Genomic DNA, 22,630 nt, shown 5'->3' with positions numbered 1-22,630 from the left:
TATGATTATTCATCAGTGGTAGACTTTTTTCATTTTACCATCTTGATGTTAAACAATAACACGTTCTATGATAACAAAAGTGCTAGATAAGTTAATAAATTCCAATATGGCCAAATTGTCTTCTGTTAACTTTTCAAAAAGATTGTTACTGGAAGGTCCCAAAAGTCTGAAGGTCATTCTAAAGGTTTATTATTTAAGATGTTGTATTATATTCACATTTTCTCTGTTGTGAGTCTACCAGTAATTTGTCAGGTAATTAAATCAAGTCTGTATTGTGTCAGTTAGTTGTGCATGAGCACTGCCATACTATAATAGAAGGAGATCATCATGTAGATTTAGACATTTTGAAATGTGTACCATGTAGGGACAATAACAATAGATGAGTATCGATGAACATATATTTAAATAATAGCAATCTAAAACACTAATTAAAATTTTAAAAGAAAATTTGAAAATGTAACTTTAAGCATAATTTTGTTTTAGGCATTCAGCTGTGATGGTTCCACCGAAACACAAAGGACATATGACAAGTGTGGTGTGTGTAACGGAGACAACAGTTCCTGCAAAAAGGTCACTGGACAGTATCAAAGAGGAGAAGCTAAAAGTAAGTGATTTTATTTCCAGTACTTTGAACAAGGTCACTGGACAGTTAAAAAAAGTTAAAATTTGTTTTGTTTAATGACACCACTGGAGCACATTGATTAATTAATCATTGGCTATTGGATGTCAAACATTTGATAATTCTGACACATAATCATCAGAGGAAACCCACTACATTTTTCCTAATGTAGCAAGTGATATTTTATTTGCACCTTCCCACAGACAAGAAAACACATACCACAACCTTTGTCCAGTTGTGGTACACTGGTTTGAATGAGAAAAACTGGACAGTATCAAAGAGGAGAAGCTAAAAGTAAGTTATTTCATTTCCAGTACTTTAAGAACTGAGTTTGATTTCATAGTTAAAAAAAATTTTCATGAAGATATCTTTTTGTTGAAAGATGCAAAAAATTATTTGAAGACATTTTGATTTGTCCATTATACCTCATGCACAAATATCAAATGCAGGTGGGGTTTTATCTGATTAAAAGTATTGGAAATTTCTCCATACCGACGTGTACCTGCCAAATTCTATATACATGTACTCAGACCTGTCAACCCTCCCGGATTCCACGGGAGACTCTTGGTATTTGATCAAGTCTCCTGTGGGAAAAACGTTTCTTCCAGGAAATTTTTATTATCTAAGCATAAAACAAATTCAAGCTATCGTGGGCTGTGTATTGACATTCAGTGTTGCCATATACTATTATACATTACAGGGTCCAATTTCACTAAACATTGTAAGCCTAGTTTTGCACGTAAACATAAATCTACGACTAAACCACAATTCTTGTTACTACCTTTATTAACAATAAACCAAATATAGTTTAAAATACACATATTAGTTTTCTTTTGTCAATAAAATGCTCTATCTTCCGTGATGATGTCATTTTCTGTGTGAAATAAATTCCAAACACATGTAAACATATGACCGGTTTAACTGCTAGTCGCAGACGTAGATTTACGATGTTTTGTGAAATTGGCTCCAGAAGACAAGTCAAAGACATAGAAACTAATTATATTTTACATGCTCTGTTCAGCTCACGTATACTAAAAACTCTGCATTTTATAGGTAACATTGTGGTAAAACATTAAAGATGTACTTGATTTTTCATGTGAGCTAAAATAAAATATAATAGCTTTCAAAAATAGACAACAGTATCTTGTTCTCAAATAGTGTCTAATAGATTTCCAAATTAGATACTTTTTATGACATCAGACATTACAGTTTACAAAATAAACTTAATTTCCTGTGCACGTACAAGTAAGTTAAGCACTGATCAATACCAAATGCTACATGCCAGTAGTGAAGCAGAACTCTGTCAAAATGACTTTAAAAATACCAAAATCACAGCAGCCAACGTTTTTTTAATTTTATTCTTAGTATAATATTTGAAAAATAATTTAATAAAGAAATGTAATGTGGTACATAATTTGTTAAAACAGCAAGTCATAATAATTTTTTTTATATTAGTGTCAATGTCATACCAAAATAAATAATTTTTATGGTTACAGCATAATGTATTTACATGTTGTTTTTTTTTGTTTTTTCTCTGCTTTTTCAGAATATTCGACATTTGCTAGCATTCCCAGAGGAGCAACAAGTATTTATATCACTAACCAGAACAAATATAGTGTAATGAGTGAGTATTGCGGGGTTTTACTTTGTTGCTCTTGATGAATAATTTCTATCCCATTCAGCATGCTTTGAATGTGGAACAATTTCTACCATCAACAGCTAACCACTATGACTCTGTAGTTGGTGTGTACAGATTATTAATGTGGGTTATATTTTTAATTTTAGAGGGACATACAGACCACCTCAATTTTGAAGATAATACATTTAATTTTTAGTGCTTTCCCCTCCACTCCACTACCCCATCCCATGATCGAATGTGAATGAATACATTACTGGCCTTTTCAGCTGCTGGCATCTTCCAACTGCTATGTTTTTATTTAAAGGCATATTATCATGGATAAACAGGACCTTATTTCTCTAAAAATGGATTACAGATGACATTTTCATTCATTGGGGAAACCAAACCTCGCTTTTGTTTCACCCACAATGATTTAATTGAAACACATGGAGGGAAATCAATGTCAACCCTCATGCCAATATTTATTTTTGATACTTGGAACACTTTCATGTGACGTCTAACCAACTTGAGCACGTCACATTTATGCAATATTTTAACATGAGAACTTACCATTTTGTATCAACTGAGTGAGACAATATTCTGCTAGCCATCAAACACAACAATTCCAATAATTAAAAAAAATATCTGACTTGCAGTTCACTTTTTTCTCGTTAAAGCGAATAAGTGCTGCCATTACTTTTTATTAGTAATATTACTGAGGTGACTATAGCTGGCAGACCAGTGAAGCAGACATGACTGGTGACAACTACCTTGCACTGGACTAGTAAACCTGTAGGTACACTTTAGAGATGTAAACATTCTTAAACCCATATAGTGAATACCAACATGTTGTATTGTTAGTAAAACATGTAATTGTCCATGCAATGGGGCTATTTCATGCTTTGTATAAGAATGAATTTGACAGGGTGGAGAATAGATGTGGTAATCTATAGGCAGTGATTAGGTAATTGACATACAACAAACGATAAATTTCCTATTACATGTACAGGCCTAACCAGTTTAAAATGCGTATATCGAATGCCATCAGATCAGTGATGTTTCGTTGCAGGTATTTCAGTGAATGGCATCCGGTATTTTAATGGTGCTGATGGACACAGGGATAGATCTGGGAAGTATTCTGGGGGTGGAGTCATTGTTGATTACAGACGAAATCCAGAAAAAATCACTATTGATGGACCTCTGTCTGTGAATATTGAAGCACAGGTATATTTGGCTTCTTACTTGATTATACTGTAGTATTGTATTGTACTGTACTATATTTTATTGTAGTAAGTCGTACTGAAGTGTTATGCTTAACTGTTCTGTATTATACTGTATTGTAGGCCTGTAGTATTATACTGTACGGTACTCAATGTCTCATGTTAGTTCATGCCAGCATATGCAGTACTGGAGTGATATTTTATGTACGGCACCTAGCTAGTGGCAACCAGTATTCGACCAGTGTATTTAATTAATTTTCATACTTGTTTAAACTGAACAGTATATAGTTTTTCCCAAACTATTTTGTACATACGGGACAGGGTAAACATTGCAATAGCAGGTGATAACCATGTGAATAAATCCCAAGTATATTTTCATTGGCTAAAGTGATAATATGAACATTGGCCATTTTTGTAGCATGCTGTTACACCATCCAACATTCCGTGAACATTTGCAATACTTTTAATCCATTAGAAATCTTTGAAAATATCTTGAATGTTTTTATTTATAATAAAACAGAGCTGGCAATACAATGTGACCTCATTCATTATAATTTCGATAATGTGACCACGTGATCAAATAATGACATCTGATAGAGAGGGTTGACCCAGTATCTGACCAATAAAAAAGCTTAAAGATACCAACCCAAAATAAACTCCCCAAAACCACAAATGTACTACTTTATGTCATTTGGTGCTGGTTGCCAGGACTTACACAATTAGGTTTCTTTATTTTCAGTTTAATATCATTATCTGTAAATTGAGATATAGGACCAAAGAGAGTGTTCATTAAAAAGTATGTGTGCATGTTTTGAATGAATATGCATTACATTTGTTAAAATCAACAGGTTTTGGATTTACATTGTAGTTGTTTGATATTTATTATAAAATAAACTTTAAAGTTTAGATTTTTTTATTAATTAGAAAGTGGTCGAACACTGGGTCACCTTGTCGAATACTGCAGACTGTTCATTGCAGCACTCAAACCTACTCGAGTCGGGGTATACTGCATAAACAAAACTTGGGTTTATTTCATGAATAACATTACTAGTAAGTATGGAGGAAGCAAGAAAAAAAAGTCAATGAAACGAACATGCATGTAATGGTCCTTTCTTTCTTAAGTGGTCGAATACAGCCTTTGATATGCCAGTCGTGGTGCAATGGCTGGAACGAGAAATAGCCCAATGGGTCCACTGACGGGGATCGATCCTAGATCGACCACACATCAAGCGAGTGCTTTACCACTGGGCTACATTCTGTCCCTTTATTTTTTCAAATTTCTTGCGGTAGCTGCAATATAGTGCCATCTATACCAGAAATAATGTCACATTGCCTGAAATAATAATATTGTGATGCACCATGACATTTTGGGTCCAAGCTTGAGGTCATATGGGGGTAAATTGAAGTAATAAAAGTTGCCTTATATTTATTATTAATTAATTAATTAAGTAGCTACATTGTATATGGAAAATGTGAAGGAACACATTTAGGGTATCAAGGCTAATGAGGGTGCACCATGGCCAATAAAGAGAGACCATAGCAGATGAGGACATAAACAAAATATATATACCCACCTTTTCTGTGCAATCCATGCTTTAAAAAAAAAAAAAAAAAAAAAATTCCAAAAGAAACCTGCATTGCCACATTAATTGTGGAACTTTGGTCTGATCAGAGACCGACCATATACATAATTTTTTTGCATAACCATGGCATCTGCATATCCATCACACGACAGAAGAGTAGTCTGTAATAGGTAGATAGCATCTGCATATCCATCACACGACAGAAGAGTAGTCTGTAATAGGTAGATAGCATCTGCATGTTCATCAACAGACAGAAGAGTAGTCTGTAATAAGTAGATAACATCTGCATGTTCATCAACAGACAGAAGAGTAGTCTGTAATAGGTAGATAGCATCTACATGTTCATCAACAGACAGAAGTGTAGTCTGCAATAGGTAGATAGCATAGCTGCCATCAAGTATTTCTGCACGCAGTCTGCTGTCAAGGAAACACCAATACGTGATCTATGATAAAGTTGTTGTTTCTTGCTTTAGGTGTACCGCCTGTACGGTGATGAATATGATGGAGTGAATCCCCAGGTCTCGTATGAATACTACGTTCCCAGTCAACAGTCGCGAGCTGCTGGGAACAGGTGGAAGACAGTCGATGGTGCTTGCAGTGTCACCTGTGGTCAGGGTAGGATGATGTAGCTTTGTCATACACATGTACATACCTGAACACTCAGGATAGTTAGAGAATAATTAACGAGCTATGAGGAGTTACAAATTATCTGTCCCGAGTGAATGAATGTTGTTGGCAAGGGTTATTACCACATACATTCACAAGGGACAGATAATTTGTAATTTCTCGTAGCGCATTAGATAGAGGATAATAAACGAGTTACGAGTTATTATCAAATTTATGTCCCGAGTGAAATAATTTTCAGTTGTCACGAGCTTTAGCGAGTAACAAATGAAAATTATTTCACGAGGGACATAAATTTAATAATAACTGGTACCGAGTTTGTTATTCTATTTATTACCTCAGCTACTTTTTCTTTAGACGCCTTTATTTTCGATGCACATGCACGAAAGGCCAACCTGTATAGAAACGATGTAAACCACTTTGCGCACTTTTCTGAGAATGGCTATAACTTTTTATTTAATTACATTCATAAATAATTTTAAAAAACCAAAAGTGTTCTTTATTCTGCTACAAAATCTATAAGGAATTGCATTAAAATGACATTTTGTTATAAATTTAACACCAAAAATAGAGAGCCGTAAACGCAAACTCTTTTAAACTACATGACGTCATTTTGTGTGTTTGCCAAATCGTGATGACGTCATATTTAGTACCGACAAGGTCATTGGTTTGTGAGCGTCAAATTGTCCAATAGTATTGTTCGTTAGACCAATGCAGAATATTTCCCACTGAGAAAATATGGAAAATATTTTCCCTTATGAGTGACCGCTGGGGTAATAATTCTTTTTATTACCCATTGTCATTTTAACTGCTTTTTAATATAAAAATTCCTCTGCTATTTACCATAAAGCCATAAGCCATTACATCATATAATCTTACGCGCTTTACATGATGTAATATAAGTGACATGGCATGATGCCATTCTTTTTACAGCCAAGTGTTTACAAAATAAAAATAATACAACTATGGTTGCATTAGACAATTTGTTTATTGGCTACTAAAGCCATTACTTATGAAAATATATCATTTCATGTGTATGAAACAAATGAGTCACATTTTTTCTGTAAATCTTTGTTGATCGTATAACTTATGTGTAATCCCACTCATGATTGGAAACATTATATGAATGAAAGGGAAGTCCTGACCATGACAACAACAAAAACATCGTGATTTTTAAGCCAGCCAATCAGTGGCTGTAGAAGCAATCTGCACACTGTGAAGAAGAGATCAAAAAAAATATTACCCCATACATTTGAGTCCAAAAGGGTAATAAAGATGAAATATGTTTTAATCATATTATATTCATTGTTCACAGAATAAATGAGCTTTAGCTATTATTAAAGCGTCATTCAGTGTTATGAGTGTATTTCATTTGTGATCTCTTTCACTAGCAGGGCCATACCTTGATAAAAATCCTAGCGGGGAACTACTTTTTATAACCAAATGAAACACTATACAAATTATAAATAAACCCTGAGATGTGTATACTATTTCTGGAGTAAAAAAAAAGAAGAAAAAAAGTGAGATTCTCAAGGGGGCAACTGCCCTCCTGCCACCCCCAGGAGGGTACGGCCCTGATGTGATGTAGATTACAAACCATAGCCAACGGATATCGAAGAATGGCAGGCAACAGTAAAAATTGGTTTTGGATCATCGATTCTAAACGAATACTAGTATATAATAACAATATACTCAAGATTGCAGGTTTAAACTATGTAATTTTGATATGCTAGTAAACACATAATGCAATGTTAATACTGAATACTAAAAGATTGTTTTCTCTAGGAATCCTGACGGTGGACGCAGTGTGTGTTAATCCATATGGAAGAGAGATTGATAGTTACCACTGTAACCTGCACAACAAACCCAGCACGTCTGGTAAACCTTGCAGCCGACCTGCTTGTCCTGCACAGTAAGTTCGTTCACTAATAATCACTGTTTAAAACACTAACATTGTCCAGATTTGTCAATAACCAGAATGCCATTCCATATTGTTACTTAAAGTTACATACCCCCCTCACACACACATGCACACATGCATGCACGCACGCACACCACGCATGCACACACAGGCATGCGCACACACACACACAAATATACGCATGCACACACACATAGACACGTGCACACACACACACACATGCAAACACATATATGAGTCATCAATTTTTTTCACTACAAACAGGTCAACTATAGTTCTTCCCACCAGGAATGCCTTTTATCATACTATGGAATTTACTACAAATTATTTATTTCTGAGCTGATTGTTTTCTAAATTGCACACATTTTTATAGGAGGATGGGATGGACTATAGATGCTACTACTATTACTCGGGGTTTAAGCTGGACCCAAAAAGGTGTTGGCAAATTTAGTATAAAAAAAATCTGGAGCCAAATTTTAATTTCAGTTTATCAAAAAAATATAATGAAATTAAGCCATTTAAAGAAAAGCATTTAACAATGAGGTTAACTTCAATTCAGATTTATCAATATGTCAAATGGCTGCTTAAACTCTGCTACTACTTTTATTGTGTTTAATTTTAACTCTATTTCTGGTTTATCAAGACAAGGTAAGTAAGTGATAATTGACTGTGATTCTGTAGGTGGGTTGCTGGTTCGTTCAGCGAGTGCTCCAAGTCATGTGGTGGGGGTGTGCAGACTCGACAGGTGCAGTGTGTCCAGGTGGCTGGAGGAACACAACACACTGTGGCGGCCAGCAGGTGTCCAGCTGCATCTAAACCACCACACAGCCAGACCTGTGGTACTGCGGCATGTGCTGGGGTGTGGAAGACTGGAGCCTGGTCTGCGGTAATTGGGGTCTAGTTAATATTTATTGTGCATCAGTTGTCATCAAGGGGGCAGGCGTGGTCAGCCTAGGGTCGATCCTCATCGGTGGGCCCATTAGGCTATATCTCATTCCAGCCAGTGCACCATGACTGGTATATCAAATGCCATGGTATGTGCTATCCTGCCTGTGGGATGGTGCATATAAAAGATCCCTTGCTACTAATGAAAAAGTGGCAGGTTTCTTCTCGAAGACCAGACATCAAAATGACCAAATATTTGACATCCAATAGCAAAGATTAATAAATCAGTGTGCTCTAGTGGTGTCGTTAAACAAAACAAACAAACAGTTGTCATCATCAGACTCGATCATATCAAAATGTGTGCAAGTGCGAATAATTTTGACATGCTCATATACCACTAGAGTTTCGAGCATGTCTGTCCTGGGGCCTGTCTCTGGATAGCCAGGGGCTTGTCCTGGGACAGATCATTACAATGGCTGTGCACACATGTACACTAATTCATTTAGCTCAGCCTGTCCTTGCTGTAATAACATATTTCTTAATAAGTTGACCTGGTCTAAATTCTTCCTTTGGCCAATACATTTCATTATATTTATAATCCACCATTCCTTCTGATGTCCTTCTATCAATGTTTGTTAATAATACTAAAGTAACAGCTCTAATGCAGGAGGGTGACTAAGGAACATGTTGTAGTTGAAGAAACTAGTTTCGAAGGACTGGCCAAAATTTTACATGTTTATAAATGCTGCCACTATTAAACAAAATCATATTAAAGGTTTAATTGAACAGCAAACTACCTAGTTTGTTTTAGAACACTGCCAATCATTCTCTTGTTTTTTTCTCCTAACTTAAAATGTTTTAGATATTTATTTTTAATCTTTTAGTGTTCTCAAACGTGTGCCCGAGGAATGAAAACTAGAACAGTAAAGTGCTATCAAGATGCAAGTTCCAATCAGGTCACGGAGTCATCATGTGTTGCATCTGAGAAACCTGTCACCAAAACAAGTTGTATAGCAGCTCCGTGCAACCCAGACATAAGTAAGTTATATAGGACTACTACACAACCCAGACATAAGTAAGTTATATAGGATTGCTACACAACCCAGACATAAGTAAGTTATATAGGATTGCTGCACAACCCAGACATAAGTAAGTTATATAGGATTGCTGCACAACCCAGACATAAGTAACTTATATAGGATTGCTGCACAACCCAGGCATAAGTAAGTTATATAGGATTGCTACACAACCCTAACATAAGTAAGTTATATAGGATTGCTGCACAACCCAGACATAAGTAAGTTATATAGGATTGCTACACAACCCAGACATAAGTAAGTTATATAGGATTGCTACCCAACCCAGACATAAGTCAACAGGACTGCTATGCAACCCAGACATATAAGTAAGTTATACATTGGATTACCATGCAACCCAGTCATAAGTAAGTTACATGGATATAGGATTGCTGTACAACTCCGACATATGTTACATGTATATATCATTGCTATACAACCCAGACATAAGTAAGTTATATAGGATTACCATGCAACCCAGTAATAAATAAGTTATATAGGATTGCTATACCACCCAGACATAAGTAAGTTACATGGATATAGGATTGCCATACAACTCAGACATATAAGTAAGTTATATATGATTGCTATATAACCCAGTCATAAGTAAGTTATGTAGGATTAATACACAACCCAGACATAAGTAAGTTATATACTACTCAAAAGAATTTAAGGGTCAGACGATATTTTCGACATTATTTTCTGAATGTCAATTATATTAGCTAGACCATAATGTCACGCATGGTATTGTTCCATTTTGACGAAAGTGGGTCTAAGCAACCCATAAATGAATTAAAATCCACTGTCATTGACACTGTCGACTAGTTCTAATGGCGAAAACATGCTTACATTTGCACATAAATTAGGGCGAAAGCGAAAGGTCTGCTAAGTGCCCATAACTTGCTTTTTCACAAAGCGCTTCATTTGCACGCTTTGCACGTGTATTCCATGTTCCCAATGCTGAACTTCCGTATAATTGGAGCTTGTGTTCGTGTACGGTGCACACTCCAAATTCGACAATGGTACGACTTCAACTGACTATCGAAGATCGAGGAAGGGCTATTGCTTGGCTTCAGGATGGCAATACGCAAAGAAATGTTGCTCTGAGACTTGGTGTCAGTCAGAGTGTCGTTGGCCGACTGTGGCAACGGTACCAAGCAACGAATTCTGTTCGAAATCGTCCACTTTCGGGAAGACCCCGAAGCACTACAAATAGAGAGGACCGCTACATCACCAATATGGCTCTACGTCAATGCACAACCACTGCACGCCGATTACGTGACAATCTGCGGACTGCGACTGGAACTCAAGTGTCTGATCAAACCATATGCAATCGTCTGAGAGCCAATAATCTACGCTGCCGTCGCCAGGCTGTTCGACCACCACTCCTACCATGTCACAGAACGGCCAGACGTCACTGGTGCACGCTTCATCTGCGGTGGCAACGTGTTCAGTGGGGTCGAGTGATGTTCACTGATGAGTCCAGGTTTAGTCTCCATTTCAACGACGGTCGGGTTCGTGTCTACAGACGTCCTGGGGAGCGCTTCGCTGACGTTAACGTTAGACAATGTCACCGGTTCAATGGTGGCAGCGTCATGGTGTGGGGCGGCATCTCTATCCACCACAGGACCCCCCTCTATGTGGTGGATGGCAATCTGAATGGAATCCGCTATCTGAATGAGATTATCCGGCCGTTGGTTCTCCCAGGCCTTCAGCAGATTGGCGGCGGGGCAGTTCTGCAGGATGACAATGCCAGACCCCACCGCGCCAGGGTGGTAACGGACTTTCTCAGACAACAAGGTATCGCCAGGATGGATTGGCCAGCATATTCGCCTGACTTGGCCCCAATAGAGAACGCCTGGGACGAATTAGGCAGGAGAGTTCGGGATAACCATGCCCCTCCGGCCAACCTTCATGATCTGGGTCAACTTCTTATGGCAGAGTTCTTCAGACGTCTGATCAACAGCATGAGGCAACGATGTGTCGAGTGTATTCGCGCCAGGGGTGGATTCACACACTATTAAACGAATGTTCTAATGTGTAAAATCCATGTTTGACAACCTTCAACTTTGACAGCATGTCATGTGACTTTCTTGTATAGTGACGTTTATTTGTGGTTTTTTGTAAATATGGAACAATAAATAAAAATGTTGGTGTAGTTTACATCATCAATCTAATACACTCTGAAACTTATTTGGTTATAAATTTTTGACCCTTAAATTCTTTTGAGTAGTATATATGGGATTACAAAACAGCCCAGACATAAGTCATATAGGATTGACATACAACCCAGACATAAGTAAGTTATATAGGATTACTATATAACCCAGACATAAGTAAGTTATATAGGATTACTATATAACCCAGACATAAGTAAGTTATATAGGATTACTATATAACCCAGACATAAGTAAGTTATATAGGATTACTATATAACCCAGACATAAGTAAGTTTTATAGGATCACTATACAACCGAGAAATAAGTAAGATATATAGGATTGCTATACAATCCAGACATAAGTAAGTTATATATAAGATTACTATACAATCCAGACATAAGTAAGTTATATATAAGATTACTATACAGCCCAGGCACAAGTAAGTTATATATAGGATTACTATACAATCCAGGCATAAGTAAGTTATATAGGACACAATTAAAATGTATAGCAGCAACATTGAACTAGACACCATGCAACCCAGACAATAATAAATATGTTACAACTCATTACAACCCAGATATTAGCTATATGCATATTGGTAGCCTTGTACATGTATTATAAACATAAACTTGCTGATTTGGAAACAAAAGGAGAACGAAATATATTTAAACTTTCAACCATAATAAATATGAAAAGATATGCATCCCATGACTGCACCTTAGGTCTGCATGAGACTATGAATTGCTGTCTGTCAACTTTGTTTATAAATTTCAACAATATATATATATATAAATCATGCAAATATAAAAATTAAATCATACATTTGTGAAAATGTTCTACACTAAATTGACACATGTATAAATCCTGAGTTAACAATCTACTGATATGTAATTCCTGCTATATCATCATTTTAGCCTTTTGGCAGCCAACCAAAAACCATAAACGTGCTCTGCTGAGAAAACGTACTTAACCTGGAAGTGTTACCCAAACATTTTCTGAAGGCCTTGGCATATAGAACAAGAAAATGTAAGTTAATTCTCTAAAAGAGAAATGTATGCGAACTATCCCCCAGAGCCTATACTACTATAGACCATGATGGGCTGTGAAATGGCAATACCAGTACTTTCATTTTCATTTATAATGATACCAATCCAAAAACGAACATTATAATCCATGCTACTCTGCTTTTAATATAAAGTCAAATAAACATTTTAAATGATGTGTTTATTTTTCAGCTGGAGATAAATGCAAGGACACCCAGGATTGCAAGGCATATGGCGACAATGTATGTTCAGAATATGGTGACTGGGCAAAACAGAACTGCCAGGAGTTTTGTGGATACTGTGTTAAGAAACCCTCTGGTTAGAACATTATCGCAAAATCTGATATAAACTCTCAAACTATTAGCAATTTACATTGTACTACACCGGACACTCATGAGACCAATTAAAAAGTCTGGTTATAAGGGTATCTGGTTTATAGCTATTTATAAAGGAACCGTGAAATATGTCAGGTTTTGAGGGAATTCCAGTTTAGAGGGCTTTCATTGTATTATGTTTGGGGGTTTTAATTTTAAATACTTAAAGTAAATCCAGTCAACCATTACTCAATATTGAAATAGTGTATGAATATATGATTTTGGGTCTTTTTCAATGGGAATGTCAGTATTGGAATGGCATCATTTTGCATATCCCTCTTTAATAATAAACTAGTGAATAACATTGTTTGTTTTCAGAATACTGGACAATTTCCAGTGTCAAATTGCTATTTTGTTTGTTTGATGACTGAATACATATGTCAATTCTAAATTATGTTTTCTTATATGTCAGTATACATGTAGGTAGTCCCATGATCTTATTAATATTTATCTAATTTGTAAAGTTATCAAATTCTGAAAGTCTATGATCTGAAAAATATCACATAATGTTATTTTACTGAATATGTTATCTGTTATATGGTAAATGCTTATAAGATATTAAATGAGCCTGTTTCGTATCATGTTTATTCACAAGGGACATAAACATGATACCAAATGGTAGCGAGTTTAATACCCTATTTATTACCCATAATTGATCTTAATTTATATCACTGAACTCATTTAGTTGACGTTCCTATATAATAAGTTTGTAGTGTGCCAATCAATGACATCATCATGTGATGTCAAAGTGTTATGTCTCATTTGGCGTTCTAGTGGGATGTATCACTTTGTACCAAGATATTTTTAATCATATGGATAATAAAATTTATTATGCTATAACACTACCGTGATACAGCACACAATACAACTGAAACACTTTATTCAGCAGGACAATCATCAACTGCCTGCAGTGATGTGGCTGACAACTGTGCTGGCTATGGAAAAGAAGCTTGCACTAAGTTCAAGGAATGGGCTCATGCCAACTGTGCTAGATACTGTGGTTTCTGCGGTAACACAATAGCCACAACAGCAGCTGCACCAGCTGCCGGCAGCACCTGTGTTGATGCTAAACCGGAATGTCACGCCTATGGTGACAATGTGTGTACACAGTACAAAGAATGGGCTGCACAAAACTGCAAAAAAAAGTGTGGTCTCTGTGAAGGTAAGACAAAAACTAGCAAGCTAGTAGTAAATAGTGCGACCACTTTGCCACTGCAAACCACTAAATCTAATTTCAATGAAAACTGCAAGGATCTGCAACCATGTGCTGCATATGGGGCAAATGTTTGCACAGCATATGGAGAATGGGCCAGAATCAATTGTAAAAAGCATTGTGGTTTGTGTAATAACAGAGACTTGACCCGTCACATTTTTATGGAACATTCTTCTTCTAACACCATGCACCAAACAAAGGTAAAATCCACGCAGCCCAATAATAATGTTGAAGTGGTGACCACCCTGCACATGTCGACAATGAGCACACACAGTTCTGACTGCGAGGATCATCAGGACTGTGCTCCATATGGTACAGGTATTTGTACACAGTACCGTGATTGGGCAAATCAAAACTGTCAGAGATTCTGCAATCTTTGTTCTTCAAAAAGTGTTGTAGTGACATCTACTGCTTCAAAACTGATTGACACTGATTGCAAGGATGAACAGGACTGTTCAGTCTATGGAACGCAGGTGTGCCAGGAGTACAGCCAGTGGGCAAGCATAAACTGCAAAAAAACATGTCACTTCTGCAGTGAGGTAACACTACCAGCCACTTCGGCCTTGCCCGACACAACAGCTAGTAAAGCCATGCTCACATCTGACAACACCCTATCCACAGCAAAACACACAAAATGCAATGATCTTAAGAATTGTACACTGTACGGAACTGGTGTTTGTCAACAGTACCGAAATTGGGCTCTTGAGAACTGTAAAAAGTTCTGTGGTTTCTGTTCTGAGATGACAAGTCTTGGCCAGACACCTGTCATCACTGAACCCACTAAACAACAGGCTATCCAAGATCCCAACTGTAAGGACACTAAAGACTGTACAGTCTATAGCAAGAAAATGTGTACACAGTACCAAGACTGGGCACATCAGAACTGCAAACAATACTGTGACCTCTGTGGACAAACTACAACAAGCCCTAGTAGCCTTGCAAAACATAAAATTACAACTGCATCATACACCTCGCCAGATAAGAACACTATCTGCAAGGATGTACTAGACTGTAAACCCTATGGCAAGACTGTGTGTACACTTCACATGGACTGGGCACTTAATAACTGTAAACAATACTGTGGATTCTGTGATAAACCCAAAAGTTCAAATAAACCTCCTGCATTTAAAGTTACATCACTGATGAATGCATCTATGATGACTTCATCCAAATTACTTGCATTTCTTATGGAAAACAACTGCAAAGATCTCCAGAATTGTGGTGATAATGGTAATAACATATGCCATCAACAATGGGCATTTCGTAACTGCAAAAAATCATGTAATTTTTGTAATAAGTCACTTTTATCCACCCTACCCATAGTCCAGCCAACCACAGGATCAAGAGGAATCCACAAAACCTGCACAGATCTCACAGATTGTTCTGCCTATGGTGAGAATGTTTGTGTCAAGTTTGACCAGTGGGCAAAGCAGAACTGTCAGAAACACTGTGGTTACTGCAGCTTGGCATACAGCAGCACAATGAAAGCTAAACTCCCTTGTAAAGATAGGGTTGACTGCAGTAAGTATGACATTGCAACCTGCCAGCAATACCCAGACTGGGCAAGACAAAACTGTCCATTCCACTGCAGCCTCTGTGAATCTGAGGAGAAAAGTACAGCGTTTTCACCAAACCCAACAGCTGTGGTGACGAGTGAACTGGTTGTATGCAAGGATAAACAGGACTGTTCTGCTTATGGTTCTAGTGTCTGTAAGGACTACAGTGACTGGGCATCACAGAACTGTAAAAAATATTGCAACCTTTGCAGTGTGGATAATAGTCAAAATGGTAAATATGGTGGCAGTGGTCTTAATGGTAATGGAAATGGAAATGGTCTTAATGGTAATGGAAATGGTCAGAATGGTAATGGTAATGGAAATGGTCAGAATGGGAATGGAGATGAACTTAATGGTAACGGAGATGGACTTAATGGAAATGGTCTTAATGGTAATGGAAATGGTGGAAATAGTATTAATTCAGGTGAGAACATATGAGCTACAATTTTACTATCATATCTTGTCCAGATAATGTTCTTACATTAAAATATTAAATATAAATGTTAATTATTATAAAACAGAGTAAGCTGTTAATGGTCAGATTACAGCATAGATATACATGTATATGCATTAAACTGTTTCATTATTTTCTTTTCTTAAATATTAGAAGTGGTTTGTATAATGTAGCTTAGAGGAATAGCACAAATGATATATTATAAGCTGAGATTTACTGCTGAAGATGGTAGCCACCAATTTAATATGTGTAATGTGATAAAATGGTGTTCAGAAGGCATTCCTTTCTTTACTTAAATATTGTGAAATTTGTTTTTACAGTGTGTTAAAGATTTGCGCAGTAAAATGGAAACATGTGTTGACCTGACAATTGTTTCTAGTTGCAGATGATGACTGCAAGGATGAGGTTGCATGCAATGGCCATCCCACTAGTGTGTGCACAGAATACAAGGACTGGTCAAAGCAAAACTGTAAAAAGAAATGTGGTCATTGTGGTGCAAATAAAGGTACACCAGCAAATAAAGGTAAAATAAATGTATTACAAAGCGAAGTTAATCAAATTAAAGATTTTAAAAAAACAAACTTTACAACATATATCTCTGGATGCAGATCTAAGGTTTCTCTATGGAACAAACTGTAATATGTAAATATTTTCATAACATATTCAATGATCTCTCATTTGCACACAGTATTTAATAGATTAATAAATATTACTTATTTGATGAAATTTTAATATCAATACTGCTGCTTGTATTGCAAATGTATATAATATACAGCAGAATCTCGTGTGGAACTCGGAAGGGTCGAATACACCACAAGGCTTGAACCAAAAATGAAGTCCTGAGTTACACATTGTTGACCCAATGGGTCGAATACTTTCTAGAGCACCCATGGGGTTCAAGCCAGTGAGATTCAACTGTATATATATATATATATATATATATATATATATATATATATATATATATATATATATATATATTTATTCCTATATATTGTCACAAAACTAATTATTTGTAAATAAGATCACAATCAAAATAGGAGAAAATTAATAATTAGGCTTCCAAAAAACTTTGTTTTTGGAAATGTGCTGAAACACATACTAGGTACTACTACATTCACCTCGATGAGTCCTGATAAAATGTTTTGACTGTACTATTTTTACCTGCATAATATTCACAAAAATCAATGAAGAAAAATTAGGTCAGCCTTATTTTCTGGGTAGATTCGGGTTCCTGGAAAAACAATTTGTTTTAGGCCTTCTACTATTTTACATTCTTACTAATAGAAGGATTTGTCACATTTTGTGATATAATTAGTAGCTTTCAACTTGTATTTCAGGAAACAATTGTTTTGATATAAAAGTCAACTGCCCAGCATATGGCAAAAATGTTTGCACAAAATATAAAAAATGGGGACAACTCAACTGTAAAAAATTCTGTGGATTTTGTTCAGGTTTTCAAATATTTATTCTATGTTTATTTATACCTTGGACTAACATTTGTTTAACTAAACCAGACTGGATAGCTGAAGGTCTTGGCACTAACACTTGGTAATGAGGTTTAAATCAGATATAATAACAATAACACTAATGTAGAGATTGTATCTTATTTTGGTGTGTCTCATATTATGTTATTTTACACTAACATCTTAACATTGGTTATTAGAATATTTAACTCCAGTGATATTAAGGCTAATTTAAACATATATTCTGCATGAAGTATATTACTAAACTAACTGCTTTTCTACAACTTTCACTACCTGAACTGGTAAATAGCCCCCCCAAAAAAAATCTTAATAAAATGATTACCACAGTGGTATGTATTAATGCAATGTATATTAACAATATCTTGGCACAAGAGTAGCTAGCAGTTCATTACTTAGCAATAATACTTGGCAAATAGTTTATTAATTTAGAGATTTTATTGTAATATGTCCAAGCAATGCAGTTTCTTGTGCAATCAATGATAGGTAAATTGGTCTCATTGTTTAGACAGTAGATGGCCAATACATGTACTACCTGATGCTTATAATGTCACATAGTATAGAAGATAGTATGTGTAGTCATGTGAAACAGAAGGCATGGTGAGACCTCTTGTCACCACTACATTATTTGTACAAGTGATTTTTATATATTCCAGCTCAGTGGAGCAACGCCACAGTATAATAATATAAAATAATTATATTAAAATTATAAGTCTTAGACTGATAGCACTAATAAATATTTTTGGGACTTGTCCATTTGTACATGTAGATGGTGTTTCTAACACTTTCTAAAGAAAACAATCTACAAAATAATTAATCTCAGAAAGTACTCTTATGTTCATGATAATAACATTTTGATAATCAGAGTTCTATTGTTAAGTCTTCTTTAATTAGTCCTTTTGAAAATTGATGTAAGTTCAAACCCAAGTATATGTTTCAATTTTTTTATGAAAAAAATCTATAATTGATTTATTATTGTTGTTATTATTATTATTACACATTGTGACAATATTTTACAGTTATGTCCCTTGTTTAACAGGTTTATACACATCACAAATTATAGCTGATAAATAAATAATATGCAGTATGTTCTTCTGTTAATTATGGTACGAGGAAAGTGTAAACTTTTTAGTACTTTAGTAAACTAATAACTGGATAATACATCATACACTATTTCTTCATGCTATAGAGTATTGAATTATGAAAAAGTAAAAGTAAAAGATTAAAACATTTTATGAGACTATGCATATTTATTTCTCATTTATGATTAAAATCACAAACTGAATGAATGTTTAATGACACTGCTGCACAAGAAGTACCTCTGAGCTATTGGGTGTCAAAAATCACAGATGACAAAACATATTGCACAAAATCTAATTAAGTCTGGAATTATTTTCACCAGCAACTATAAATGAGCCACCAATATCTGACTTATTGGTTCTGTCCCTTCAATACAGAGATAATGAAGTTTGACTGTATTACCTTTAGATGGTGATCACATTGAAGTCAGTCATATTTGTATAATCAATGTATTTGATTTTCTCTATCACATATATTTACATCTTATTGTGTGAATTCTGCCGTCATCTCACATGATGCACTTGTCGTTTATTGATTACATGATTTCAGATAATGTATTTTGTGCGAAAAATTGGTCATTTTTAAAAATGTTAATGAGATTGAAAAAACTGGCAACAAAAATAAATGTAAAATGCAATAAAAAAAAAAATCTTAATAAGCAATTCTCTTTTTATCAATTTTGTACCATGACCATTTATCTATTTAGACATCTAGCACTTTATCATGGTGATATCGTATTTAGTAAACTTTCTTCTTATTTTCATTAGTGATGGATAACACAATTCTTTCACTAAAGTTTTTCAGATATTTCATTGACCAGTATGTGTATATATGAACAGGTCATACACAAACATAACACACACTGCTCCATAATGAAATTGTTTTAACAGTAATGCTGCTGATTTTGTTATGAATGTTGTATTTTGGTTTTTCAGCCAACTGTAAAGACACGGCTAACTGTGCAGCCTATGGGGCCAACGTGTGCCAAGAATATGCGGAGTGGTCGAAACTAAACTGTAAAAAAACATGTAATCACTGCAGTAAATAAGGTAACACAAAACTTGTTGGAAAATATGCTTTAGCGCTCATTGTTATATCAGCTCATAATTATACTTATATCAGCAAAAGCAATGAAATAATTAATGCTTATATCATCTGTAATAATATTTATTGATTTCCCCCTGGTATAACATACAAAATAGTTAAATATCTAATGACTTAGCTTTTGCTACACGTTTTGATGATGATTTTAGTGAAGAATTAATAGAATTAGTGAAGGATAAAGGACTTTATTTATAGAAAGAAAAAAGAAAGAAGTGTTTTATTTAACGACGCACTCAACACATTTTATTTACGGTTATATGGCGTCAGACATATGGTTAAGGACCACACAGATTTTGAGAGGAAACCCGCTGTCGCCACTACATGGGCTACTCTTCCGATTAGCAGCAAGGGATCTTTTATTTGCACTTCCCACAGGCAAGATAGCACAAACCATGGCCTTTGTTGAACCAGTTATGGATCACTGGTCAGTGCAAGTGGTTTACACCTACCCATTGAGCCTTGCGGAGCACTCACTCAGGTTTTGGAGTCGGTATCTGGATTAAAAATCCCATGCCTTGACTGGGATCCGAACCCAGTACCTACCAGCCTGTAGACCGATGGCCTAACCACGACGCCACCGAGGCCGGTTTATCTATAGAAGCAAAAGTCATATTAATCTGCTAATTAAGTACATGCACATCTTCATAATTGGCCTCTGCACTATTCTTTACCTCAGACAGGATGTATCAGTTGATTTAAATATATGGTCATTTCTTTAGGTTGATGACAGACAGAATCCACACACTCATTCATACACAATAAATATAACATGTCTTACTGTAATTGCACTTTATATCCATATTTCATAAATGGTATGATTTTTGAAAATTACAATTATTTTAATCACACTTAGATGCATATGAATATTCTTCAAAGGAAACATTTCAAATAGCAATTTTGCCTTGAAAATTTTCCAGTACCGGTATTCTGAAAAAAACCCTGTAAATATCATGTATCCAGTTTATTGTTATTATAGGGCAATGCCAAGTGACATCATTAAAATATTGACATCATTAAAATTAGTATATAGTATGCTTCAACACATTAAAACCCCCGACCCAGCCTATTTACCTTCACCCTTATCAAAATAGTTCTGAGTTCCATATTAAGCAGACAATGCTGTTTACATGTCAATGTGTTTGTATTTCTCAGAATTGTAGATGAAGTTTAAGTTTAAAATGATGAAAGGGAAAAAAGTACCAATTGTCAAATATAACATTAAAAAATTACCATTGGAAATGTTATATTCATTGTGTATAAAGCCAAAATGTTGGTGCGGGAAGTGTCTGCTAATAAAAGTGCTATTGTTCTTAGTGCTATAAACCTTTCCAATATTTTAAAGTCATTCTGAAGAAAACATCACCAGTCCTAGGGGAAGATATTTTAATTTCATTTTGTCTACAAAGCAAAATTGTTGTTATTATTGTAACTTCTCTTACAATTTTTATTGCACTGCTTTGATATTTAATATGTCAGCATTTTTATATGAATGTGTTGTGTCAAAAACAGTAAACCATGAGTAGCTCTACTAGCAGGGCCGTAGCTAGTGGGGAGTGGGGAGTGGGGGGTGGGAGGGGCAGTTACCCCCCGGAAATAATCCGGACAAAATTATAGACACTTAAAGAAAATTCTCTTCTTAACCGTTTAAGGAGTTTTAGACTATTAACTACTCAGTTGCCCCCACCCCCCCCCACAAAAAATCCTAGCTACGGCCCTGTCTAGGCTGGTAACATTTACAACATTTGCTAAGGTCATCAGTAGATTTGATATGAGCCTGCATAACACGGTATCCAGGTGATCTTTCACCTTGAACTGTTATTCTCAATGTCTTTCATTCCTTTTTCTTGTAGAGGAGTCCAGCACACTACTAACAGTAAATGAGAAAACTCCCACTAGCTACTGATATCAGGAACACACTACACGGACACCACTACATTCGAGTGTTTCATTTGTTTCAGATCTGAATGAATACCACGTGGTAATGCATTGACAAGCCTGTATAAAGCAACAACCTACAAACAGAACCATGACATTTGTAAACCTACTTGTTTTATTATTCTAATAGTTTCCACATATAGTATTATTTTGTGAGAAAAGATGTGACTTAATATATATTTGTAATTATATTTACTTGTTTTCGGTTATTTCATATAATTTACTGTGATAATTATAATGAAATCTGAAAATAAGCTGACAAAAGGAAGAACCTTCCGTCAAGTTAAGATTGACATGAAATCACAGGTTGTGATTTTAAATAATTGATTATTGTATATTATATAGCTGGGATTTTTGTGTGTAACATATATATGTTGGACATGGCTCGGTTTGGGCAAAAGCTTAATATATGAAAAATAAAGAAGCTTCTTTGGTGAAATATTTTATCTTATTATTTATTAATATTTTGTCAACATGACCTCTCTACTGAATTACCTGCTTTCATCTTAAATATCCTAGAAAAATGCAATTACAGTGGAACCTCGTTAGTCCAATAGTCCGGAATCCTCACCTTACGGACGTTTTTTTTGCAAAACGAAACAACCACTCAGTAAAGTTATTCATTAATCCAGATATTCAGCTTCCGGAACCGGATGGTCATAATTCTGAACCAAATGT

General features: G+C 35.5%; 2 protein-coding genes across 2 annotated transcripts in view; both read left to right on the top strand.

Moving 5' to 3' along the window:
• LOC121383604 (A disintegrin and metalloproteinase with thrombospondin motifs 16-like) overlaps positions 1–3,905 on the top strand; it is a 35,048-nt gene extending 31,143 nt beyond the window's left edge. Inside the window, exons 19-22 of the mRNA XM_041513694.1 lie at positions 484–604; positions 2,166–2,243; positions 3,307–3,461; positions 3,876–3,905. Coding sequence (XP_041369628.1) covers positions 484–604; positions 2,166–2,243; positions 3,307–3,461; positions 3,876–3,905 — 384 coding nt within the window. The remainder of the gene's footprint in view (positions 1–483; positions 605–2,165; positions 2,244–3,306; positions 3,462–3,875) is intronic.
• A 3,626-nt stretch (positions 3,906–7,531) lies between these two features.
• LOC121384629 (proprotein convertase subtilisin/kexin type 5-like) lies at positions 7,532–22,391 on the top strand. The gene is made up of 8 exons (XM_041515092.1): positions 7,532–7,576; positions 8,267–8,471; positions 9,355–9,508; positions 12,945–13,070; positions 14,013–14,288; positions 16,729–16,872; positions 19,849–19,962; positions 21,868–22,391. The coding sequence occupies exons 3-7, from the start codon at positions 9,379–9,381 to the stop codon at positions 19,959–19,961; spliced, it is 789 nt and encodes a 262-aa protein (XP_041371026.1). The 5' UTR covers positions 7,532–7,576; positions 8,267–8,471; positions 9,355–9,378; the 3' UTR covers position 19,962; positions 21,868–22,391.
• The last annotated feature ends 239 nt before the right edge of the window (positions 22,392–22,630 follow it).

This window comes from Gigantopelta aegis, chromosome 10 (genome assembly GCF_016097555.1).
Source record: "Gigantopelta aegis isolate Gae_Host chromosome 10, Gae_host_genome, whole genome shotgun sequence".
In the NCBI taxonomy this organism is placed as follows: Eukaryota; Metazoa; Mollusca; class Gastropoda; order Neomphalida; family Peltospiridae; genus Gigantopelta; species Gigantopelta aegis.
The sequence above is the reverse complement of the archived record's forward strand: the minus strand, read 5'-3'. Positions and strand labels throughout refer to the sequence as shown.